The sequence below is a fragment of the Aythya fuligula genome, chromosome 5 (genome assembly GCF_009819795.1).
Source record: "Aythya fuligula isolate bAytFul2 chromosome 5, bAytFul2.pri, whole genome shotgun sequence".
NCBI classification, from domain to species: Eukaryota; Metazoa; Chordata; class Aves; order Anseriformes; family Anatidae; genus Aythya; species Aythya fuligula.
The window spans coordinates 56,122,746-56,150,227 of record NC_045563.1 but is presented as its reverse complement, the minus strand read 5'-3'; the positions used below and the strand labels follow the sequence as shown (position 1 = coordinate 56,150,227).

The 27,482-nt window shown below is 35.4% G+C and overlaps 1 protein-coding gene across 5 annotated transcripts in view; it reads right to left on the bottom strand.

The window, feature by feature from the left end:
* ANO3 (anoctamin 3) overlaps positions 1-27,482 on the bottom strand; it is a 206,469-nt gene continuing 178,987 nt past the window's right edge. For all 5 annotated transcript variants that reach the window (XM_032187907.1, XM_032187908.1, XM_032187911.1 and 2 more), the window contains 13 exons: positions 20,039-20,121; positions 18,631-18,771; positions 18,110-18,274; positions 17,179-17,215; positions 15,058-15,169; positions 13,768-13,825; positions 12,677-12,774; positions 10,772-10,917; positions 10,471-10,623; positions 9,657-9,804; positions 8,111-8,191; positions 7,149-7,254; positions 1-6,376 (listed from right to left, as the gene is read on the bottom strand). In XM_032187907.1, coding sequence (XP_032043798.1) covers positions 6,194-6,376; positions 7,149-7,254; positions 8,111-8,191; positions 9,657-9,804; positions 10,471-10,623; positions 10,772-10,917; positions 12,677-12,774; positions 13,768-13,825; positions 15,058-15,169; positions 17,179-17,215; positions 18,110-18,274; positions 18,631-18,771; positions 20,039-20,121 — 1,511 coding nt within the window. In that variant the 3' untranslated portion in view covers positions 1-6,193. The remainder of the gene's footprint in view (positions 6,377-7,148; positions 7,255-8,110; positions 8,192-9,656; positions 9,805-10,470; positions 10,624-10,771; positions 10,918-12,676; positions 12,775-13,767; positions 13,826-15,057; positions 15,170-17,178; positions 17,216-18,109; positions 18,275-18,630; positions 18,772-20,038; positions 20,122-27,482) is intronic.

Sequence of the window (27,482 nt, the reverse complement as noted above, 5' to 3'; positions counted from 1 at the left end):
TCCTTGAAAGATATCCAAGTTTATTACTGAAAAATGCAATATTCAAATGTGTATGATACAGTAAGTAGTTGCATTTGTACATGTAAACCTTGATAAAGTAAACAGCATCTCAAAGACAAATTTATGCCAAAAGTGTCTTACAATAGTTAATCAGAACAACAGCTTTTTCCTTAGTGAATTCTTTTAGTTCTGGGGTACATACCGGCTTGTAGAAATAATCTTAAACACAAAAGAAAATGAAAGCTGAGAGGACAGAGGAACTTCTAGCTTGTAGTGCATAAAAGTCACTTTCTCTGAGACACTTGGTGGTAATCTTATTCTAAATACTACTTACAAAGTTTGGATTTATGAATAGAAAAAATAGTTGAAGTTATATTCTAATTTCTTACTTAGAAACCAAGTTGTATTTAAATATTACATAAATTTCAAATATATACACATTTTAAGAAATCTTTTATGATCATGATATTGCAAGTTAGCCAGGACTATCAGAGTATAAATGACTGAACTATGTTACGTAGCTAGATTTTACATGAGATTATTTCAAACAACTGAAATTTCAGTGATACTACTCTAGGTAAAAATTAGAGTCAACAGTTTCATCAACTTTTCAGTACAAAATTCTCAATCATCTAAATAGAACATAAAATAAAAAGGTGATCTGATTTTTTTTATTATTAACAGAAAAACCATCATGTTCTCACTATTTAAAATCTCATTAGCTTTGGACTGCGTTGGGTTTAATCCTAATTTCTTATCTAGTAGCATCTGAACGACTATTTCATGTCAGTAAGAGTGCAAACTACAGGGAACATTTAATATCACAGAGGTTATGGCAAGAAGTTAGAACAAGCCAACAGAACTGACAAAAGATAATTTCCAGTGCAGCAAGGAGGGAATATACCATTAACCATATACCATATAAAACAAAATCCCAGTCCCGCATTAAAAAAGTTCCTGCATAATATGGAACAGCAAAGTGATTTCTCTAGAGTTCTTTGTTGTGCTGTTATATATTTGTGCTGCTGTGGGAACATTGTGCTATCGCAACTACGCCAAAATCATGCCAATACAAATTTCTATTAAATGTGGTTACAGGGTCAAAATTAGAGAAAACTGTCCATACACATCTATTCATTCACATTTAAAAAATGCCAGAATTGTGTAGGGTCTTCAGGATGTACATGTGTGTGCAGGGAGGGACAGAAGGACTGAAAAATGCAGTGATTTGGAAAGTGGCAGACGGAACAGATGTAGCAGCACTTTGTGTCACGAGACCATTGCCTCCTCATGAACATGGTCTGACGAACATGAGACCTTTGCTTCCTCTGATCATCCCCAGCCTCAAAATGCTGGTTGGTTTCATGTCACCCTAACAGGAGGTGGGCTTTTTTGGCAGGAGGTTGAGTACCAACAAGACAGAGAGCTTTTAAAGCTGCTACATTTTCTGCCACAGAAATTCAGGTTTGCAAGTCACTTAAACACTTGGAGAAAATGTTACGACATATGTTTTAGTCCAACTAAACATTAGAACTAACAAAATAACTTCATCTTTCTCAGAAGTCTAACTGGCGAACTCTGAATTCTAGTGTCAGCTGTAACACTGAATAAACATTTACGAAAGGTTGCTTTTGGGTTTGGTTCAATCTTAACCCCAATAATCAATGTTAGCAGTGGTTCACGAGGATTACAAAAAATTAAATGCTTCTGGAGGTACTACTGTGATTTTAAGTGATCACTAGTACATGGATTGTTGTTTTTCCAAAATTATCTAATCTTTCTTTTTGGGTCTCTTCTCCAATATGCAACACTTAGTAGAAACTATGATTGATTTTCCATTAACTTTACTGCCTTCACATTTGGCTGTTTGTACAAAGCAAGTTTAATTTACTTAACCATTGCTCAGTGTATACAAAAATCTGGTTTGTAGTAGTTCCAATAAAAATTTGTGATGCATTCAAGTTAACTATGTGAGAACAGCTCGATTTTTTTCCTTCTTATGGACAAGGATCATTTTCAGTCAATCAGAATTGTGTGATGCTTCTAAATAGCTTCTAAATAAGGACATACTAATTTGCCCCTGTACAAACTCAAAGATTAATAAGCATCATGAAGTCACATGGGACCTCAGAAGTAGTGTCACCAGACTCCATAGCTCTATCAGTTTTCTCTGGCAGCACTTGCGTTTGGAGTTTGAAGCAGAAACAGCTGTGAAAGAAACTGCAGATGTGTACTACTTATATTAGACTGGTCATCTTAATAAGGTAAGAAAAAAAAATCACTGATTTTTACCTTTCCCCTTATTAACACTCACCCTAAAGCTGTGTTTCCCAAGATGTTTTTCCTCCTGTAGAACTTTTGATGAAGAAAACCTCAGGAAATTAATGAATTGATGCATTAAGGTAAGTACCTATTAACTTACTTCCAACTAGACCCAACAGACATTTTTCTTTTGAGTTTTCTTTAGATCACTACGGAGCTTAAATGAGATCCTCAGAACATAATTCAAGACTAGTTGCTGTCAGAAAAGGGCATAGCTGATGTGTCTGTTTTGTAGGTCTGAAGATATGTACTTCTAAAAAAAACATAAAATAATCAAACCCACAAACCACTTATCGTCCATCATCACACTCTGGAAATTTTAGCCTTGTCATCATTAATATAAACTTAAAAGTTCAGCTAAATTTCCTCTACAAATCCTTAAATATAAAGTGGATTGGAAAGAAAAGATTTAAAAAAAAAAAAAAAGCCATTGTGTGGTCTGCTTTGTTTCCAAATATTAGTACTTTGTCAGGATGCCCAATCACTGCATTGTCTTTTTGGTAAGGAAATTTGATGACAGCGTAACAAACAGAGAGCCTTTGCTCAAACTGCAGGCAACCTTGCTGGTACTCAGCTGTAAATACTGAGCAGTGAGTGCATCCCTCTCTATGGAGAGGGACGCTGAGCCCTAAGAAGGAACTTCTCATTAAGGAGGCCAGTGAAACAGAATCTTTGTGTGCATTCAAATTCCACGCATTTTTTCTTTTCCTTTTTATTAACCAAAATTCAGATCCCACACATTGGGCACAAATTTAGAATGAGAAGTAAATAGAAACATGTATAATGTATGTGGATTTTTTGCCATTTCTGAAATGAAAATTTATTTTGTCTGATTCAAAACACTGATTTGGGTTAGGAATTATTAAGACATTTTGGACTAATTCTTTGTATTTAAAAATATCTAGTTGCTCATGCAGTCTCTGTAAGGGCGCATGCATAGAGCAAAGTTGTCATAGATTAGATCAGCAATGATCTAAAGCACTTTTGCACAAATTGAAGTTCTAAAGCTTTGTCAGATTTCACAAATGCAGCTTGCATGCACAGTCTATTCATACTGGTCATTTTTTTTGGAAAGACAATACTTAGAATATGAAAAGATCATTCACCATTCATAAAATACATTATTCCTGAGGACAGTGTGTGCCTTATACTTTAGTAAAATAACGTGCAGTCTATGCAAACAGCATACTAAATGAAGTCTAGCAAAAAGTTCTCAGCTTAAGCAAATGGCTAGTAGTGGCAAAACCTTCAGACATTGTTCATGTCCTTCAGAAACAAAGGAACACACACAGTGTTTCTCCAAAATTTCTTGTGCTTTTCCAGTGCATAATCTGCACTATGTCAGATCTACATACTTGCCTTTGTTATATTTCTGTACACCAGTGCTGAAAATCATTAAGAATATATATATATTTAAATCCAAAATCATACTCAAATACAAAACGTCTTTCTTTCATATGCACTTGGAAATTCAGTTGGAATTTGCCTAAGTATATTTTCACATGTGGCAATATCGACATCAGAAACAAGAAAGTATAAAATAATCAATATTTCTGATTTTTGCCAGATTTTATTCTAAATCTTTATACCTTGGGCCAGCCAAGGCACTTTGTTTTTAGAGAAAACATTAAAAAGAGAGCTCATCTGTGACCTTCTGAAGAACTGAAGTATTATCACTACCTGGCACAAAAATGGGACCTGTGACACCTGGTTAATGCCATCAAGTGGTGCTTGATATTCCACAGTATTAAACAGTGAGAGAATAAATTAACTTAAATAGTAAGAATCTATGAGCGCTGAGGAGAGGGCTGATATTTCTGATAAGGACTCCTGAGGAACTTAGTGTGCAACCCAAAATATGAAGAAAAATCCCAGCCCTTCCAAAATATGGAAAGCTGAGTTCCATCAGCCCATTATCTTAGATCTAATGGCTAATATATCTGATTAGATCATACCTTTCAATCTCCTTCCTCCTTTGTGTAATAGTGCAGATACTCCTATAGTTGCCTTGTCTGGTCACAGAGAGCTGGAATTAACCACAGAATTTCATAAATGTGGTGAAATGAGTAAAGAACTTAAGGTATGGTCCACTGGCAGATATTACTCATCTACTTTGATGGACTCTTTAATCTTAAAATTAATTTTATATGGCATTATACGAAAAAAAGAAGTAATTGTTCTAATATATGTAAGTGAATATTGGAATCACTTTTTGGCTCAACATGCTATTTTAACAAGTAAAATTTCATGTCTTCTCATATCTGTCAGCAGTGATTTCATTGCAGCTTTATCCCTAAAATAATGTTAAAACTTGCAGCCTTTATAGTTGATGTGCTTTTGTTGGCTCTTTTTTTTTTTTTTTTTCTCATCCAGTATAAAGAATGATCATTAAAATTGTAGAAGATAAACAGAATGACTGTAACTTGGTTTCCCCACTCCCTTCTCTGCAAGTGAACACTGCCCGCTTGTTTTGATTTTTTAAACTAAGTGCTTACCTATTCCCAAATTATGAAATGTTAATAGACAGTTTCATCACCAAAATGTGACTATGACCATAAGCTACACTACCCCATACTGTATGCACATAAAAAATGAAATTTGATTCTTCATATATGAACATCTACTTTTTAGAGTGATTTTATCCAAAAAGGCTCCCAAAACTATAAGAAGGCATACAAATAATAATAGAAAATCTAAAAGTAACCACTGTGTGTGTGTGCTTTTATATACAATCTGTATACATATCTGCCTGCATCTAATTCCCATGCTTTGACTTATTTAGCCCAATAAAAGAAGTGCACATTACTGGAACATTTACTATTACAATAAGAAGAGCATTGTTATAAGGTGCTCTGCTTCTCCTTCCCTGAACAAGCAAGTCAAAATGTTATACTGCATGTCTGATATATATCTGCATAAGCTTGCATACTATAAATAGTTAATTGTATATTCAGAACAAAGTCATTTGCACTGTATTAGAATATTTCAAGTTAGCATTCTGTGAAGTCATGGAATCACTGCTCAGACAGGCCAAAGAGAACAGTAACACAGTTGGACATCTGCATGCTACATCAGAGCATGGAAATGACAGGTCTTTCATCCTGAATGTGTGTGGAGGTGGCCTTTCTGCACATAAAAGTGGAAAGACAACTCACAGCCATGTCATTTTCAAATACAGCTGCAGTGTGGGCAATGCAATGTGTTCTCTTAGTGCTGCTTTCTCTTTGAATTTAGATTTTTTGGTTTTCGACTAGAAGGATAAATTAATGACACTGATGTGCAAATCTTAAACTGCATAGTATATATTAAGCAGCCATATACCCCTTTTCTAGGGTAGGACCACATCCACAATCTCAACAAGAGACTAGGACAAACCTGACAAAACAGTAAGCCTGAAAGCTCATTTATATCAAGTTATGGCCACAAAGGCAACACTTGTTTTTTTTCTTCAGAGGCATTACAGATGCAGCTGAGCAATCAGAAGCTGTAGTGGATATCATGTAATTTGTTTTTGTCATACCCATACTGTATAAGTTTACAGGCAATTTTTTGTTTGTATTACGCTGTTAGTACCTTCATGAACAGCACGAATGTTCATTGCCTTTTTAAAAATCAGTATCCAAATTTTCAATCCATCTGCACATTCTGGAGTGCCAGTACTTGGTGCTCCCCACAGACCGGTTGCTGATAAGGCTCTTCATTTTCTTCTTTGGAAGCAACTGTTTTCCACTTCCTACCAAAGCCTGCAACTGTACAGCTCAGCAGGAACATATATACATTGCCAATCTCATACACTGATGACAGACTGACTTCATTTTGAAACTGCACTCTTCAACTTCCAAACAGCGTTTTTGTTGCAGCATGGTATTGACTAAGGCCATTCATGGTGATATTGTTTCCCATTCTTTTTTCTTTCTCTCTGCAAATGCTCTAGTTCAGCCTCATACATCATTTCCTGGACTAAGTATTTCTCTCTCCTCATTCTGTCGCACAAGTCTTTGGGCATGTCTGGAATCAGGTAAGCAATGAAAGACTTGATCCCAAAAACAAGGTGCTGAAAAGAAGAAAGAAAGTAATTGCTTCAAAGATGCATACTCACTTCTAGAACCAAATTTTAGGGCCTAAAAATAAGTAGCAAATCTGTAACAGGGATTTGATTCGTGACTAAAATGTGACTCTTTTTTTTTTAATCTCTCTCTGGATAATATATATTCACACACACACGTGTGTGTGTGTATAAATAGTCTGTCAGAAATGGGAAAATGCTGCAATCTTAACAAAAGTAAAACTAAGGGTATGACTAGTGATTGAAATTAATATGAGACAGCAGGATCTGCTGGTTAGAGTAACAACAGCAACCATTACATACAAGCAGTCCTTGTTAAGAGCTTGTAGTCAAAGTAATTAAGCAGTTCCCCGGACAGTATATCGTACCTTCTTCAAAATTAGTACACATTTCTAGTTTTATATCAGGGTACAGCCACACATCATTTTCCTGACACACACTTGAACTTGTAATAAATGTGGTTAATGTACACAGAAGTTGCATGTCTGATTTTTCAATAAAACATCAATGGTTTTGTTGGGAACTAACATTATTTATTAGATGACTTAAGAAAATATGATTTTGGAGGGACTCTAAAATCTGCACATGCTCTGTCAATTCACTTTGAAGCAGCTGATTGACAACAGTTTGGGGGCAAGTGATTTTTTATCCTCTTTCAGCTATAACGAACTAGCAACTAATGATAATGACACTTCCTTTACAGGACTATTATAAAAAATCAACCTGAACTTCGAAGAGATAGCTCCTTTCCACAACTAACCTCAAAAACTATAATGAAGGCCAGCCGTGCTGCCAGGACATGCCAGAACTGCAAAGTGAATTCATATGGAGTTGAACTCCATGGTGGGGCTCTGTAATCTCTATACCTGTAAGACAAACAAAATCTTGTTAAGTTAGTCTGTGCTCAAAACCCAGAATATGATGAGGAGCTCTCAAGCTTGTCCCAGAGCTGCCTAAATGACAGAACTTGAACTGAAAGCATACTTCATTCAATGAAGAGTAGTAGTCTATAATACAGGTATTAAATACAGCTGCTTATAAGATGGTACTGTTTGGTTCCAAAAAGCCAGAGCAAACATTTTTTCTGGTTACACAGCTGACACCTTGGAGTATCAAGTTCAAATGCATTGGCTCTAAATTGGTTCTCATCTTTTCTTATAAGCAGTTGAGATTCTCAAGATAAGTCTTGTATAAACATAGCATGACTGTAGGGCTTAGTGAATCCAAGCTAACTCTCACTATAAAGCTAAGTAAGAAACATGAAGTAGTACAATTATGCATTGTCATATTTAATCTTTATGCTGAATTTCTTGTATTCATCTTGCATAACTGTTTGTCATATTGGGCTGGGTTACAGACATAACAAAAATTTTATTTGCATATTTTAATTAATAGACCTCAGCGTGCTGAACCAAAATGAAACAAGAATTTTTAGCCTTATTGGGAGTTTCCCAAATGAAATAATTCATACAGGCCTGTAACACATGGCTTACTGCAGTCCTCGAAAAGCTAAGAATAGAACATGGGTTTCCAGCATCTTAGCACTGCATCCTGCAACACAGCTTTTGCATCTGAGATTTCCCTGTTGAACAAACTTGAACTTCAATACTTTTACAGGCAAAAATTAAACTCTTTTGCCAGTAATTTAATCACCGACTTTCAATTTAATGTCTATAATAATGTCTAGGCCTACATTACAGCAGGGGGAGAATCTAAATATACCGGCAGTATCCCGAGTATCCCATTCCAAGTTCACTCAAATCAAATACTGATAAGCTGCTGTTGACATATCCTTTTAAGCATCTGAAAGAAAAAGATATAGCATCAGGATTTTCTTTATAAAGTGGTTTATGTAACGTAAATTCTGTATGTAAGCGTATTCACATACTGTGAGCATACTGTTTTATTTGCTTATAAGGAAAAAAGCAATTCTAAAATTCTACGTAAAGAGGCCAAGTGTTTTTGGGAGAAATCAAATAACTTTTGTTTCAGGGATAACATAATTTTTAAAAATGTTTTGATTACTTCTCATTTTTTTGCTTATCTACTAGCAGCTATAAAATGAACCATTTTGCTAGAAACAGCATTCTTCACTGTTGTCTCTTAAAAATATTGAACTTACAAAGATGCCTAGAGAGGAAGAGAAGAGAATAATTTCATATCCTTGCATAATCTGCCACTACTCATGCAACATATACTGAAAAAATGACAGGTTTTATGAACCAAATCAAAGAAGAACAGTAAAGAGAGCAATGCGTATATACCAAATAGACATTTGGAGGTAACAATTTATTGGTGTTAATGTCATAAATCACTTAAGTACACTGAATTATGACTGCAGGAGTGTAATTTTTACATGTTCCTGGAAAACCAGACACCTAAGCCATCCTGTCCTACTGAAAATGTATCCTGTAATGTAAAGAAGGGGCTCCTAAAAGGCAAAGAACATTTAAAAAGACAATGTATTTGTTATATTCCCTGAGGTTTGCTGTAGTACTTCAAATCACAACAAGAAAAAGAGTAAATAGGATTACACAGTTCTCTATTAAACAGGTAGCCCTCATTACAGAGAGAAGCCAATGAGGAGAGGTGGTCTGCTGTATCTTATTCTCACCAACAACGATAAGCTGGTGGGAAATATGAAACTTAAGGGCAGCCTTGGCTGCAGTGATCATGAAACAGTGGCCTGAGATAACTGGTTAGTATTCAAAGAACACCTCCTTCAAACTCAGAGACATTAGTAAGTGTCTGGAGAGAAGTTTAGGAAACCAGCCTGGTTGTGCTAAAAAGGAAAGGTACCTTGCTTGAGGTCAAGAAGCATGATATAAGGAACTGTTCTAAAGAATGGCAAGGCCAATCTTTCTGGACCTTGGCAGAAAGTATTTCTGAAGAGAAATAGACAGAGAACATTAGGATCCAAGAGTGTTTGGGAACATAGATGTGTGTGTGGGAACTTAGTGGGAGAACACAGACCAAAACCATTGCAGAAAAGAACAATTCATCTAGGAAGTACCTGAAAACTGTGGGCAATGTACACTGAATTTTGTAGTATGTATTTAGAAGAGAAGCAAGGATTTTCTGCCAATATAGCTGTGGAGCTGGTCAGCAAACTCTCTGGAATGGCTAAGTTACTTGCACCAAACATGTGAAAAAAATCATAAAGATGTAAAGGATGAAATATTACTAATGAAATATGTCAACACAAAGACAGAAGCAGAAGTGTACTTCCAGTGAAATATGCGTGTATATATAAAAAAATCTTCATTACTTTTCTTGTCTGTATCCTTGATCTGTACAGGGACCGTATTTGTATGCATAGACAAAACGTGGAATGTAATCGGAAGTAATGGCAATAACGAAGGCATTAGTGATGACAGCCAGAACTCCAATTCCTTCAAGAATCCCATACCAGATACCTACAAACAAGATAAGTAACAAAACCATTAGTTTTTAATAGTGATTTTGAGTCATAAAAAGTCATACTAGTGATATTGTTTGTCATACACTTTTCCTTGCTTCTTGAGTAAGAAATATTGAGTCAGAAAAAAAGTCAAGATTAAGCCACATCTTCACATTCTTGCCATGACAGGCTACACTCGAATCAAGTCTGGCACACCCTATTGAGAAAAAATAGCTAAGCAATGAATGCAATAAAGGCCACGTACAAGACTCTGGAAAGACACTTCTGTATTTTTATTTAATTCTATTTTGAAACAAAATTGAATTTGATTCTTGTATTTCATTTTAAAATTCAATTGATTTTGGAGAGCACCTTGGATCTGGAGTTTCACAAATCAGAAGCCTAACACAAGGACCATTTAAGCAATACCATTTAAGCATCTGAACAAATGGCCTGTTTTCAAAATTTTACGTGTAACTGCTACAATCCCTTATTGGAAAGGAAAGAAAATCTGAGAAGTCCTTTTAGCTAAGCAGCTGAGTTTGTTTTTCTTGCTTAACAGGACAGTCATCCTGTTAAGTCATCCTTGGTATCTGTAGGTTACGTGCCAGTTCAAGGGGCAAGTTACAAAGACAACAACATAGAGAAATGGTACCAGACAGTGATAGTTAGGTTCTCTCACCTATATCTGTTGCTCTTGCAGGCATAGGTCTTCTCCACTGGGTGACAAACTTATATGCATCTAACCTTATTTCTATGATATTGTTCAGCAATGCCAGGAGAGGTGCCAGTGGGAAGGCAGCAACAAAGATAGTGGTGAAGCCAAACTGTAAAACTAGATAAGCATTTTTGTGGTTAGAAATTGGATGTGCAAAAAGTTCTTTTAACATAAAACATTCCCCTCCCACTTGCCCAGTCCCTTCTCATTAAAAAACAAAACAAAACAAAAAAAACCCTCCTGACATCTCCATAAATTTGCTCACCCATCTCCAAGTATTCATCCATCAAGCCATGGAGATTCATAGGCTGCAGATTCCAATCTTTCTCCCACTGAGGTAGAGAAATCTTATGCTCCATGGATTGTCCTCTTCTCTTCATTTTGCGTCGTGACCACCAATTCTGTAATAAACTGTATTAGACGAAGTATTATTGACTGCTTTTGCTCAGTAATTTGCAATACTAGCTGCTATTGTTTTGAATGGCACCTAAGTGTTAAGTATTTTTTTCTGGAAATATTTACAATATTGTGTAAAATAAATTTCAAATATTTTTCACACCTTTCCAACTTTTCATGATGATTTAAATTTTGTCTTTAACATAGCATGTCAGGCATTGTACAAACAAGCTTTTCAGAATACAGAACCTGCCTTTTTTTTTTTTTTTTTTTTTTTTTTTTAAGGATTTTTACCTGTACCAATAAAAAAGAACAAGAAAAAATCACATATACTGAAAGCATTAAAAGAAAAATGCTTTATTATTAATACTGTAAAAGACAAACCAAGTAACTAGAGCTCATTAGGAACGCTGGCACTAGAATATTTTGAACAGAAGTATATACCTATTATTTTTTTTTTTAACAAACCTATAAATCTAGATGTTCTACAGGACATTTTTCCTTTTGAAGCAGGACATGGTATCCAAAAAGATGCTGCTAAAGACATTTTATGAAGCTGTGCAGAGGTCCTTTCACAAAGCAGTTATAATTATTAAATGGTCTTATACATTGAAGTATTATACATAGGAAAATATTATAAAGTACTGACAAAGGTACCACTTAAAGGCTATTATTTGTTTCTAGGTATTACTGGAAGAAAAAAAAAGACCAAATATGGGAAATAATTTTGAAGTATTTTTATTATGATTTCTTTCCTGCTCAAACTGATTTAATGCTTCACTCTTGATTGTCTTGTTACTGAATGACCTCAGTTGCAAACAATGGTTTTGTCAAAACAAAACGCTGCTTTCCGTAAAGGAACACAAGCACGTTCTAAAATAAATTCTCGACAGTGTTAAGATACTGCTGGGCTGAAAAGACAGGAAGCCTGATAATTCAAGTAGATTTCTTCTTTTCAGAAATGCACATTTCACAACAATGCAGTAGTGACTGCCTGCACATTGCAAGTGTAACCTTTTCTGACATTATCAAGGTTGAGACTTGGATTAAATTAATATTTGATGAGCAACCTTTTCCTTTGCTGAAAATATGTTTTTCCAGTTTCAAAAGAACTGTAACTCTTAGCCCATTACTCTTTTCAGTAGTTGGACAGCTCTGTTTGTATAAGGCCAAATGAAATGAACTTAAAATAAACAATTTAGCTAGTTAGTGTAGCCAGAGAAACATTTTTATTTATTATTTTTTTTAACTGCTTCCCATGGGAGTAAATTTACAGTATGTGATGGTGAGATGCAAACACTGTAAACATTCTCCAGGCAAGCGTTGTTCTTGAAACAGTTATTTTGGCAAAAGTCTACTATTTTTACTCTAGTTTTTCTTACAGAATGTAACGAAAGAATGTAGACCCAGTTATGTATTTCACAACTGTATTTTTAGGCCTCAGAGCCAGTACTGAACACAAAACTATGTAAACACTAGTAACAATTCCTTGTCACCCTTTGGGGATGGCTGAAAATCAACACTAACGTTATGTTTTGAGTGATAAAGCAAAACACTTAAACCTGAACCGGCTTAAGTATTCAATTTTACGTCCTTCTGAAAGTATACTTCTAGAGATCAGCAATGCACCTGCACATGATCTTCATCAAGACTGATAAATTTTAATTAAAGGTGGTATTTTACCTTCCATTCATATAAAGATGTTTCCCTGTTGCTGAATCAGCACTAATATGGAACCATTATCTGTAAAACAAATATTAGCAACAGAACTTACGGATAGCCTAGCTCCATGAAATTGTTCCACATTTGTTTTAAAACCATAATAACTCCCATCTGCAGACACAGATCTATCAAGCAGCCACTGGGATGACACTGAAATGAAAAAGAAAAAGATTAGTAGTTAAAGTCAGAGTATTCTGTTAATTTTTATTTTTTTTCACAGGGTGAATAGAAAATACTGAAATAAGTATGGAGAAAAATACTCAAAAATATTAATAAAAGTATTAATAACAGAAGTATTAACACAGAATTTAATGGAACACTCTTTAGATATTTTATTTTTCAGAGAACTGAAGTGCTTTACCTGGGCTAAGGGCAAGTGTGCTAGATATATGTTAAACAATATAGTTCATATCATTTAGACCAAAACATATGTTTTGATTTAAAAAGAATGAAGTAGTATTTTATTTGTAATAGCCTAGATCCAAACTGAGACTTAGCAACAGAATCTCTGCTACCAGTATCTTAACCATACCAACTGCCAGAACAGTGTATGCTAAATTAAGTAACATATTAACATGCGTGGCAATTACAGAGTATATTTTTAGCCCACAGACTACTAAGTTATAGTATTTACTTTGTGGCTCTGCAGAAGTGTGTTTTTCAGAATCGGGAGATAGCTTCAGCATGCTACTCTTCCCAAGGAAGGTGCAATTCTAACATATTTTCAAGCTAAATTTTGAAAATAATAGTTTTCATCTTTTAAATCATTTCATACTGGTAAGAAGTTAAGGAGATGATAAGGAAAGCCAATGGCATTATGTATATGTCCTCTATCCAAAAATTCCTCAATCACCTAGGACTCAGTAGTGCCAAAGTGCCAGGAAGGTACGAGAATATCACTATTTGATTTTCAAAGAGAGAGGCAGAAGGAACTGAGTGTGTCGTGCAGTCACTCAGCACAGTGGAGAACACAGAAGGAAAAACACATCTCCTGTTTCCTATCCTTTGCTATAAATAAGAGTTCACTCTTCACCACACTTAAACGGAATAATAATACTTTCAAGCTGGACATAGTTCATGTCCTACAGGCTTTTCCTTTTTGCTCACGTAAACTTCACAGGAACACAAAACAGGATTGCTTACCTCTTCCAGTCTCCATCTGTTAAAAAGCTTGTTGTACTTTCCTGGGCGGCCTGCAAATCTGGAAAATAAGATTTCTGCTTCTCAGTGAACATTCCAAGAACGCTCTGTATCAGTAGTTATTTCACAACGTCCACTGAGCAAACTCATGAAATATAAACAGATTAAATCACATAGGCTTAAATCCAGTATCTGTGGGATATGGTAGTTTCAGATTGCAAACAAGCAAAGGAACCATCATTTTGCAAGCAATCCTAAGCTTTTATTATGTCCGGAACAAAAATCCTAGCTTCAGAGGTTTTAGATGTTAGATACTCAAACTCTCTAATCTGCTTTTAAGAAGATAAACTATTGCAATATGTAGGAATTTACTACAGCACAGAGATCTGCTTGGCCGAGTGAAATGTGCACTGGATTGCACCCTCAGACATAAAAGCATAAAATGACTTCCAAACACATCATAACTAAATGCTTCTGAGAGATCTAACAGATTTTTGCATAATGAACTAAATCAAAATTCTTAATAACCTCAATGACAGTTGCAGATGAGAAAGAAAAAATAAGAGGTCTGGGTCCTACAAGACACAATACACAGCAAGACACATATTAATTTAGAAACTGTATGACAAATGTATTGCTTGTAACAAATGACTGTTACTGGATGTAACAATCAGGTGTTACCAACAATCTTTACTCAAGTTTTTTTTTCTTTCAAACAATCTTGAACTTAAATTACATTATAAAACATTATAGAAGCTACTCAGAAATCATCTGTAGGCTCTGTCAGACAGGCAAATCTGATGGTAGAGCAACTCAGGTGAAGGTGAGGTTAGAACTGTATGATAACTCCTGCTCTGAGCTGAAGAGACATACAGAACATGGATTCAGAATTTTTACCTCCTAATGCTGTATAATACCTGCCAGACGATAGTTAGTATTTATAGAAATGGGTCCTAGGAAAAGTAACCAAAAGTGAATAAGGGAGAAAAAAATATGAATCACGTTTATTAGTGCAGGGCTGAATACAGATGCACATTTAGGAAGCATCTGTATTTTCAGAAGTTCTGATTTCTTGTTTTGGTAGGAAAGACATTTACATACACCCATTTATAAAGTAGACTTTTCACTGTCTTGTTTCCTGAGATTTCAAGAGTCCTGCCTTTGCATGCAGTTAGAAACAATTTGCGCTATTATTTACACTCAGAAACTGTCAAACCTAAATCCTGTAAAATGACCAAGGAGTAGACTTCTGTGTGAACTTTACTTCAAAAGCAGCTAGCAAAGATAATTTACCTGCCCAGAAAAAAGGCAATGTAAAAGATAGAACTGTTCAAGTTGACAAACTGGAAGAGGAACATTTTCAAGGCAAAGCTGTTTTCCCATTCGGATTCTGTTCTTGGGTGCTCTATGGAAAGACACAGTATATATCATATAAACAAAAATTAAATTGAATAATGCCTAAGTGCACACAGATCAATCAACACTAACAAAACAAGTGATGCTCTCAAGTCATAGGGCCCCACTGGGTTGCATTTAACTTTTTTTTCCCCTTCCAAGTATTCCAGCTGCAGGTCACAAAATGCCCAGCTCAGGCTAGGATGGCTCTGTGTGGAAACAGAAGAGACAAGTCCTGTGGTACAGAATAGCTCAGAGCGAAGATACCTCTCATAGGAGGTATATTTCCACTTCTATGGAAAAGTTCCGAATTCAGCGTGAATGTTTAATTTTAAGGCTAGAGGAATCTTGATTTTTCACAGTTACACAAAAGCATGTGGTATCAGCAGATCAATAGACAGGGACTGCCAGGGAAAGCAGATGGAAAAGAGACAACCAATGGTCAGTTGGTTTCTCACTCAAATATCTCACCCTCTAAATACTTCCAGAAGACCACTAATTCATCCTTGACACTTCCTCTATCTTAATGCTTTTAAAGTTTAAAACAATTTATAATACGATGAAGAAACAATGGAGTTCCTTCTGTGCTTTTGGAAAGAACTGCAAAAATGTTTATCAGGATTACAAATATTCTGTGTAGGTTTACACTGGCTTGGATGTTTTTCCTTACAGTTTGCAGAATGTAAAGAAATTAGAACAGAATGCAGAACATAAAGAATTAGAACAAATGCAGAATGTAAGGAATGAGAACTAGATGCAAATGATTAAAATAACTTTATTTGTGTGTGTGTGCAAAAATTTCAAATTTCTTTGATGCAGCAAGTTTGGAATATAGTACATAGAATAAAATTTCCAAATATTTATATGATTTAAAAATCCAAACTGCCTTGATTTTTAAGTTATATTTTCTACTATGTGATTGTTTACCTCTAAAAACGTGGCCTGCTTTGAAATAAAACATCCTACAAATTTACATATACTGCCTCTCCATATGGACACTGATATTCCTCAGAAGGTACGATTCTCTCCTGCTCTTGGAAGCAGGACACTTTAGGAAGAACTACCTATTTCACAGATGGAACCTGTTTCATTACGCTTAGTTCAAGATGAACTGTTTTTATTTAAAATGTGTTATGGGAAAAATGAGGTCATCTATGTAAATAGAATCACTATTTTCTTTCCAATTCTTTGGTATGTAACAATGTATTTTAAAATTTTAGTTAAGAGGGAAAAAATTATGATCTGAAAAAAGTACTTTAGTGTTTTAGTAACTTGAATAAATTGACTACACTTACTGAATCTTTCTAATCTGTTCAACTGCCTGTTACCTGTAATGCACAAATTTTTAAGCATGTTGTTTCACGTATGCTCTTCAATATTTTAACCAGAAGAGGGAGCTATTAAATTTAAGCAGCAAGGTTGCTTTTAAAATATAAGATCAGCTGTGTACTTGGACATGGGATAAAAAAAACAGCATGTGAGAAGAAACACTGAAAGATAACATTCATATAGTAGGAGATTTTAAATGCTGTCTGGAATTTCTTGTTTTCTATACATCAAAAGCTTTATAAAAAGCAAAGAGAAGTGTTAGCATAAATTTATAATGTTACAGAATTAGAGCTACTTTAAAATTTATGACATTTTTATCTTGAACCATGTAATTTTATATTAACACAATTTTTCCATAGTTAAATTCCAATTAAAAAAATGACAAAGCATTTGGGTAGAACTAAAAAAAAAAAAACCTGTTTTAGTATTGTAACAAAGAAAATGTTTTGATTTTTGTTATAACAATTTTTTCATTTTACACTTTAAAACACAAAGTTTTTTTTTTTTTTCCTCTTTTGTGTCATTTCCTTAACAAAGTCATCACGGCATTTATTTCTCTGATATTACCAATATGCTAACAGAAATGCCAGTATTTTAGTATGCATAGATGAAGTTTTCAAAAAAAACTATTTTATCAAAGTATGAAGATATATATCACTGCTAGTAAGAAAGTAATAAAGATGTACATACCTAAATCTGTCAGAAGATAGGCAACCTTCTCGTACACCTAACGCAGAAATAAGAGGTATTGTAAGTACAGAGAATCCTGTATGTTGTGATGTCAAATGCAGAATGAAAAAAACATCACAGCATAGCTGTTTTGTTGCCCTGTGGCATCAAGTTATCAGGACAGTGAAGGTTGTACATCTTAGCTTTGTCCATAATTTTGGTCTGATTGTTCACTTGAATGAACTTTCTATGACAGAGAATTATCATACGTAACAACAGAAGTAAATATATGACAGCTCTATTTTGAAGATTGCTTTCTTACTGCATTAAGTATGCAGTGTCCTTAACAGAAAGGAAAGCCATTGTTTGCTGTGCTATTATTCTGTCTTACATATTTGTGCCTACACAGGAATAGAAAAATGATACATGCTCTTGCAGTTAAAGAAGTAAGAGTTTATATCAATGCACAACGTGCTTCCATAAGCAATGATTAAAGCTGTGGTTTACATAACAGGAAAAGCTTAAACCGAGATCATATATCACAGTCCTTCTAGGACTAGGCATTTTGAATAAGAAAGGGGAGAATTCAGAAGTAGTCAATGAAGAAAAAAAAGAAAAAAGAAGATTTTACTTCAAGAAAATAATTTAAATCCATATGGAGAAGTGACTTTTTGCAAAAGGTGATGTGAGAAAAAAAAGCAAATGTAGAAAGAAGTACTCTGTATGAGCATGACTTGGTGACATAAGCAAAGAAGTGTAGTGATAAATTAAGTAGGCAGTAGAGAAAAACACTGACACATGCAATATTAGAAGAGCAAAAAATCCCTGAAATACTAGCTTTGAACACTGCTGTATAAATAGACAAGGATATGCATACTTCTTATATAGAGTAAACTCAGTAACATATAAATTGCTTTTAAATTAATACCTCCTTTAAATGAATTGGACTTACAACATTGAGTGACATGATGATCATAAAATTGATACAGACTCCAGTGCCAGATGTTGCAAACTGCCAATACTTCTTGATGAAATACCACTTGAAGGAAGCAAATTGTTCCATGGCTACCAGACGATACACAACAACTGCAAACACTGCAGTGAGGACCAGTGAAATCTACAGATACATGTTTATGAATAGAAAAATTAGAACAAAGAAAAACGTATCTGAAGTAATTTCTACTGACTCAATAAATTAACAAGTGTTTTAAAGACTCTAATTTGTTTTGGTGAGCAGACTTTGAGAGAACCAAAATACTAAGCTGCTGAATTCCAGTATTTCTTTGCTGTGCTTTTACAATGCAACTATATTACATCTCTTAAAAATAAGATATCCCTCAACAAGCAGTAAGATTGAGCGAAGCAGTTTTCCTGGTATTACGTATATCCACTAATATTCAGGAATGCATTCATTAGTATCCACATCAAGATAAGATTAAAGACTACAATAATTCCAATATTATTAAACATTACCATGAAAAATATTCCTGAGACAGACACCATCAGTCGACTGAGCTTATCAGGGAAAGGCTGAAAAGGTTCAGGTTTTCCTGTGATTGGATTTACTCTTTCCACTTGGGAATACTTAGCTTCAAACTGGGGGCGCAGTTCTTCCTGGAATGACAAGAGAGATTCCACTTGTTGAACCATTTATGTCACCAATCACAAATCAGACATATATTTGATATAAGAAATTTATACTGATACCAATTCTTTTTTTATAGTGTTCCAATTCAAATATCCAAACAATTTGCTCTTCTGAAAATGCTCAGACACCATGCCAGAGACCAATGAAGGAAAGAAACATTACAAGCCTTCCCTACTATGTGAGAGTATTAAAAGGATCATGGCTCATAGTATTTAAACACTTGTTTCTCTACAGAAATTGATAACAAAACTATAAATCGATGTCAGTTATGATGGTACTTTTTGTGACATGAAACCATTTATTAAAAGCCCCTAGCTTGTATCAACAAGTCTGTGGAAAGTCATAAACTAAGTCATGATACAGTCTCTATTGACTTATGCTGCATGTGAATCACCAGTTACATCACATTACAGCTATACTCACTAGTGATTTATAGAGCAAATAGAATCATTTGACCAGTGCTGATGCTGATAGCAGAATGTAAATGAATAAGTTATGCCTCTCAGAGGGATTTAAAATCTTCTCTCTGTGCCTTTGTTCGTCCTGGTTCTATTTCTAGAGAGGATTAGGAACTTTCAGTACCAGAGACCACAGAATCTTGTAAGGATCCGAGCTGACATCAGTCATAGCTTCTGTCCTCTGTATGTGCAGCATTTCACTTTCAGGAGTCTAGTTTACTTCCACTGTGGCATCCTTGCCCAGATGTGTGGCTGAACTGAGCTGTCTGTTCACCCTATTCATTACAAGATTGTGCCTCTTCACAACCTTGTGTCCCAGAAAGGAAAACCATAAACATTCTTTCCTCTTTCCCAGAATATACTGATGTGCATTGCAGACATCAATCACTCCACAAGACTTAGAGCCTCAATGGTTGGGCTTGCCAAAGCTGAAACTTTGAATTGTTCTTTCAAGGATCCACCTCATTATTATGGCTATTACAGCTGGGTTTATCATCATTGTTCAAGAAACCTTTGCAAGCTAAGCAAACAAACAAAAGATTTGTGCTCAGTTTTTCAAAGGACATGTTTAATATTTAGTATTTGTAACACTAGTCTCAGAATACACAATTATTCTTGTATAGTCTCAAGTACACTGGTGTATTCTACAACTCATGTAATAAATGCAAATACAATCTGAATGGCAAATTCAGATTACTGGCATACAGTATGTTGTTATTTACACTTAAATAGTGGTCATTGCAAGATCTACAGATTTACTTCTGCTTTGTCTTACCTCTTCATCTTCCCAGTCTATGAGGTCCCAATCATAGGTTAACACAGCTCTCCTTCTTTTCCAAAACTCTAGAAAGACTGTAGCTGTGGAAATGAACTGCATTTTAATTATGGAAAAAAGAAAGAAAGAAAGGCCATGCAGATCTCAAGAAAATCAACAATACATAAGATATGTAACATGGTAACTTTCCTTAATCATTTTCTGGCTGGTTTCCCATAGAATCAGAAAACTGAAAGTTTTCTTCTTCAAGATAATAATTGTTAATATTGGAAAATTATTTAACAATGTTCATCTAATAATTTATATATTTTTTTCTTGCTTTCTGCTGTATAAGCACTTGAGAGAGAAGCACTTACCACCCTTTTTAGGTTATTTTGCCTTTAATTTTATTCAAAATATACTGTACAGTTTATATTTCTCTGAAGAAACAAGAATAAGCATACACAATGGTATCTATTAATGCAGAGCTAGATTTTCATCTTGATTTATCTGTTCTGAGTAAGGACAATGATGCTTCTTTCACAATTATACCAGTTTTTTATTGGTGTACCTTTAAGATATTTCTTTAAATAAATATTTTTTTATCTCCATAAGATCATAAATATATCCTTCATGTTGGTTTTGGTAGTTTCTATCAAAATAATTACAACCAATAAATAACTCTAAGTTTCCCAAACAATGCAGTTTGCCACTGAGGTTGCCTATTCCTTACCATAGAAATACTACGAGAACAAGAGCTAAAAAGGGTAAGACACCTTGTTTTGGTGGGATTCCTTATAAAATGTGGGCTTGCCCTTCCTGAGAAGGGCTTTTTATGCAGGCAGATGGTGATAGGACAAGGGAGAATGATTTTAAACTATAAAAGCGGAGATTTAGATTAGAAGTTTGGAGGAAATTCTTACTCAGTGAGAGGCCCTGGAAGAGGTTGCCTAAAGGAGCTGTGGATGCCCCATCCATGGAGGTGTTCAAGGACAGGTTGGATGGGGACCTGGGCAACCTGGTCTGGTGGGAGTTATCCCTGTCTGTGGTAGGGAGGTTGGAACCAGATGGTCGTTAAGGTCCCTTCTTCCAACCCAAGCCATTCTATGATTTTTTTAATTAAGCAGCACAATTCTTCAATAATCTATGGTTAAAATAGCCTTTTTTCACTGTCCTTGGAAATGCTATCGCAACAAGTACAGTGTGAGACTCAGAAATGTTACGAAACCCACAGCTGTGCACAAAAAATCCTTTCCCAGCATGCACTCTATGAGGACTCAGGAGCAATGTAAGCCTATGGCATACAGAAAACAAACAATGATTTTCTATGTGACTGAAAAAGACCAACACGTTCTGCTAAACAGTGTTAGATGGTCCTCTATTTGTCAGCCTGCTCTAAGAAGCATTCCCAAGATATCCATTAGTCTTCTGCCAGAATAGATATGTTTGTAATTGCACAAATTAAGTTGTTCACTTAGTTACAACCAAAGGTAATAGAAGTTAAAGAAGTAGCCCATTTAGAGACAGAGAAACCAAAACCAAGCAACTGCCCAGTTCTAGAGGAAGTGTGTATGTTTCCTGGCTTGCCTTTATTTCGCTCTATTACCCTGCTAACGTCACCTTGTCAGACCTCCTTGCAATCGAGCCCTTCCAGTCCCCAGTTGCTAGGCACTTCTTACTGACTCATCCCTTCCCCTGAGCTCGCAGCTCGGAAATGCCAAGCCTTGACTTTTATCCATTTCTTCAGTAGACAAACGAGACATACAACAGATGACTAATCCAACCATCTCAACAGCAAGACAAGAACATTCTTGATCTAACAAGGCGTTGACAGGGCAGAGCTTCTTTCTGCCTAATCTGGCTGTTTGACATTTCCGGGTAATGGGCAATTTAGAAGATCATATGCGAGCTTCTACTTCCCTAAAGAACACATTCTCTGGTGCCTCTCCTGCTTTCCCCAAGACACACTGCTTCCCATTTTACAGCTCCTATTGTAATTCTGAAATTTAAATCTTGGAATATGTGATGTGTGTTTCTTTTTTTTTTTTTTATTATTATTACTTTTTAGGCACACTCACTTAGGGCTCTGCAATACAGTTTGCAGTTCTGTCAGTTGTGCACTTATAAAACTTTCTCTCAATTCTTATTTCAATTACCTTATGTTTACTGCCCTTACACCACCAGTACTTGTACTGAACTAAAACCTCTAGGCATGTGCTTTACTCAGTTTGTAATCTTCCAGTAGACAAAGGATGATGTTTGCTGGTTAAGAAAGGCAGGAAAGATTGTGGTTGTGCTTTGATACAATCTTAAGTGTAACAAAAAATTGACATTGCCAAGAACAAGAAAAGACAAACGGTTGCTGTTAAATGATATTAATGGGAACAAGATAGTGGAGAAATAAAACAAAACAAAATCTGGAGAACCCAAGACTACTATGTGAACGTGTCTCTGATTTTTTTTTCTTTTTTCTAAAAGTCACTGTGTCAAGATGAATGGTGTGCTTGTTTCCCTGAGAAAAAAAAAAGTCATTGCAAAGAGGATTTTTAGTAAGGAGTAAGGGAACCATCTCCACTGCCTCTCTACAGAGCTTGCCCATGGCCACGTAGGTCCTTTCTGAAAATTCGGTCCCACTCCTCATTCAGTTTTAATCAGAAGGGCTCCTTGACAGCAGATATGTGCAACAAAAGCAGTCCTACAAACTTGGTACCACGCAGACACACTCTTCAGAATTGAATCTGCTACTTCATAGATGCAGGTTACAGCTGAATGACAGCCTAGTCTCATCTCCCATGCCTGGAGTACCCCAAACCACCCTGTCTCCAGATGGCCACAGCTCTGCATCTGTTAACACTTGTGCTCACTGCAGGAGATCTCGTCTTCCAGGAACAGAGGGAAGGCCAGCATCTTGGCACCACGCTGCAGGTATAGGACACTTAGCCAAGAACTGAGTCACAAACAGAGCACCTCCCCATTATTCTTTAAGTCACTCAAGCAAACAATTTTTACTTTTCATAAGAGGTGAACTGAACTGTCAACAAATAAGAGAGAGAGCGCACCCTAACACACCCAGTGCTGAAACCAAGGGCAGTACTAGAGACTTTCACACAACTGTAACATTTCAACAGAACCCGAGCCCTTTTAATGCTTTTTAAGGTCTTGCTATTTTCAAAAACCATGTGCCTATGAAAATATTAATGTTTGTGCTAGCGGGAAGCATACTGTTGACCCTAATAATACCACTTGTCATTTGGTTAATGCTGCATAAGATACAAATTTGGGCAGAAATCTGTGGTGTTTGTTTTCACATATCCCGATCAATCTGTTAGATGTAAATTCACCCAGACAAGCAAGAAATTTAAATTTGAAGCTTGTTGATGCACACTGAAGAAAATCTCCTTTATGGGAATGCTAGAGTCCAAAGAAAACCAAACTCATAGGATCAGATCCTGTGCACCCTCCTCTTAACAGACCTTGTTAACCTTGTGCAGGACAATTAATTTAAAGGGTAGATCTTGATCCATTCACAGAAATCCTTCCGCTTGTCCACTGCAGTATTTCATGAAAATGCCATTCATTGTTCTATATAACTATCTCCTTTATATGCCATATCCTCATATCTTGATGACAAGTTATGAAACTGCATTTGCACTTGCTTCTTTAAAAATTTAAAGTGGATACAGATAACAGCATCACGGCATTCCACTCAAGCAGTAACGCAATACTAAAAACACTTCTGAGTCATTCTACACCACATACCAGTCTAGAACAAATACACACAACGAGCAAAAGAATAAAAAAAATGATAAGCTAAATCAGTACATAAGTTAAAATAGACACAACTTTCTAACAGCATACTTTTCTTAATTTTCTGCTTTATTTTGTAGAAGCCTCTTTTTTCAGTTTTCCTCTCACAGAGTGTACAGTAGGAAACCCTGTGATAATAAGTTATTTTTTGATAAATTATTATTTGTATAGTACATGGAACAATACAGTTTACAAAAAAGTAGTCGCCCTTCTGAAAGGGTTCAAAAGGCTTCCAAAGGATTAAGCAACAAGTACTGCCTACCCACTTTACCATGAATACTGCAATTTCTGTGAACTCTGTAATGATAGAGCTCAGACATGACAACGGGGAAGTTGTTCAGTCTGGTTCCCAAATGCTCTGTTGTGTTCAGAAAAGCACTGCCCCACCTAACTTTACCTGTACTGTGCATTCCTGACAAGTGCGACACTGTCACATGGACAGCACCTGCACTCCAGTGTTCCCACCAGACCAACTGCACTCTGTGCCACAGCAGTATTTCAACAGGGACTTGCATATCTTAGAGAGCTCAAAGGTAAGTCTAAGGCGTGTTTTTAAAGCTTATTAGTAGTGAATCGGATTAATAACTACAGTACTATTTTATATAGTGGTCAGGAAGGCACTAGGTACTGCTGCAGCCATATTCTATGTGGAGCGTACTTCTGAGTCAGTTCAGAGTCCATTTTAAATTGGGGGGGGGGGAGGAAGTATTCCGTGCATGCTAACTTAGACCAAATTTTTGCAAGGAAAGGTACTGCTGGTCTATTATTCTTCGTGCTTTTTAGTGACAATGCACACTTAAGCAGCTCTGCTAGTACATATATATCATGTCAGGTTGCTAGCTATTAACAGAAGAGAAAAGTTAACCAAATTGTAGAATGCAGTATTTATACTCCATTTTATAATTTACAAAATAGTTATAAATTATTTTTTGAGTTCAATACTTAGATACATTTAAGCTTGAAAAATATTCATTGCTTAATATATTTAGAAATATCTAATCCTCGGAAAGCAATCAATTTCAGAGCAAAGAGACACTGGAACAAATATCCAACACATTTCTGGCACCATCCAGAAGATGAACTCTAGAAGAGAAACTTAATATTTAGCTTTATATTTGTTCCATCTTTTTTTTTTTTTTTTTTTTTTTTTTTTTTTTTTTTTTAAGTAAAGGTAAAAATCTGCTTTTGTGAACCTTAAAAAGCACAGTACATGTACAAGCTCTGCAAATCCGAACGCTCTACTCCAGACCACAAGAAACAAAGAAGTACCCATTAATAATTTGCTCATCATGTTATTGTTTACTACATAAATTATAGTACTTACTAACCCCTACTGTAAGGGAGGAAAAAAGTACAAGGCTCAGTTTACTGACATGCAAAAAAAGATGCTCTGAGTTTATAGTTCTAAAGATTATATTATTTACCCGTAAGAAGTTTAAGTGATTATTTTCTCAATAGTTGCTGAGTTTTTGCACACTTTACACCTACCTCTGTTAGGTGCTGGGTTGTCATATTCATAAAATACATGTTGCGATTTTACTTATGCCAAAAATCTATTTTTAAATACTTACAATACCAGTGAATATATACAGAAAATAACCACATAAGCATTAAGATATATTTTTCAATGTGTGGAAGAAATATTCAGTAGAAATCTGACCTACTTCAGGAGAAAAAGCCAGATACAATATCAACGTAACCTTCACGGTGAAGTGCGTGACCCCAGGGGAGTCACAAGGAAACTTGACTTGAAGAGGACCAGGGCTTCCTCCAGAGCATAGGTGTGCATGCACATATACTAATAACTTCAAATTGACTCTAGCAACAAAGCAACATGTGAAGAGTGAAAAATCCAGTAAAGAAACACAGTGGTGACTGTCTCATGTAAAAAATTCATTCATCCTGCTAAAAATAAATAAATAAATATCTGCATTGATTTCAGCTGAATTGGTACTGATTAACGTGAGCACCAGTAAATCAAAAAGGAGAGACTTTTTTTTTTCCTAAAAAACAAACAAACAAACAAACAAAAAAAAAAAAACAAAAAAAACCACTATCTATTCATAGTTTCCTTAAACACTTACTTGATGAGGTAACTTAAGGTTTGGGCTCTTCTGCAAGTTTTGACTAGTCTACAGTACTGCTCTGTTTTTGGAATAGTGCTATTCGCATATTAAGCTCCAAGGCGGATGAGCATCTTCAGGGAACTTTGGGGTTTGTCTAAACTTTATGAACATTAACATTATACTCAAAAAAGAAGAATTAATTACTACAAGCCAAAGGGTTTCCAGGAAGCACAATTCATTACAGCCTTAGAGATACGATATACAATATTCAAAGTAAGCAGGTTTCACCGTTTTGGTCCCCCATAAGCAGAATTACCAAAGAAAAAGATGATCACAAAAAAATACTAATAATTTGTTCAGCAAGGATGTTGACTCCTTTGTACACTGCTCTACAAATGAAAACTGCAGCTAGAGTCAATTGAGTGCAATTCCCCTACATAGCTAAGTTACAGCAAAGGGATAACAAGGTATGACAAAATTCACTTTGCTGCCTAATACAAAGAAGGAAAGATCATGTCACTGACTTAAAACAAGAGTACTGTCAAAATGAAAGAGTGTTTGAAAACTTTTAAATATTAACTATTTTTTTCACTGTTTTGTAGCTATTATTAGTACTACCAAATAAAAATCTGATTCAGATTGCACAACATTTCATAACCAGCTAACAGCCTATCACTCAAATTGTAAATATAACTGGGGCTCATTATTGAACTTCAGAGGGGTTTTCTTTGGTTAGCTCATTTGGGGTCAGAGTGGTTATCCTGAGTTTAACTGAAACAGAAGTTCCATTTTTTCTTATCTTTTGCTAAATAAGTTGCATATGTTTAATGAGCATAGATTCTCCCAGCCATTTAAGAGACCTTAACTTAAGAAACAAGGAGTTTTGAGAAGAGGATCAAAATGTTAATACGCAGATTAAGCAACATTTTATAAATGCACATGCATTTCAAGTAATTAATGGTACCACTTTCACCACAAAACTCAGAAAGCATTTAATAGAGCACAAAAGAAATAAGAACAGATACAAACTGAGATACATTGACATGATAAGTAATTACCATCTACCCATTGATATAGCATTATCCACGGCTGACTGCTATTTACAGTTACTTTCCATTGCCCTGACCACGTAACATACAAACAAAGTAACCTGGTGAAAATGCATAATTAAATACATAATAATAATAAAAGACAGGAGAAAGTGCAAGACAGTAGGAAGGGTGGCTGAATACAAAGGAAATAAAGCTACTTTTCTCAGGTGTACATCTCCTTTCTTCAGATGGTAAAGTACCCACATACACGGACACCTAGTTAATTAACAAAGCTGAAGATACAACTTATCTATAGTTTTTACTGTGCTGTCATGTAATAGGTTATGTATGGCAGTCAAGAACAGCATGATCTCAACCTGTCTCAAACATAAAACTGCACCCCATCCACCCCCCAAATCCCTGATATACTGAACAGGATATCTGCTATGATGAAGGGACTTCAAGATGAATATCCCTCATTGTTCTAAATATATTTGAAAAAGATAATGTATAATATGAAGCTTCCAGTTTTCTATAGGAAAAGAAGCTTCCATTTCACAG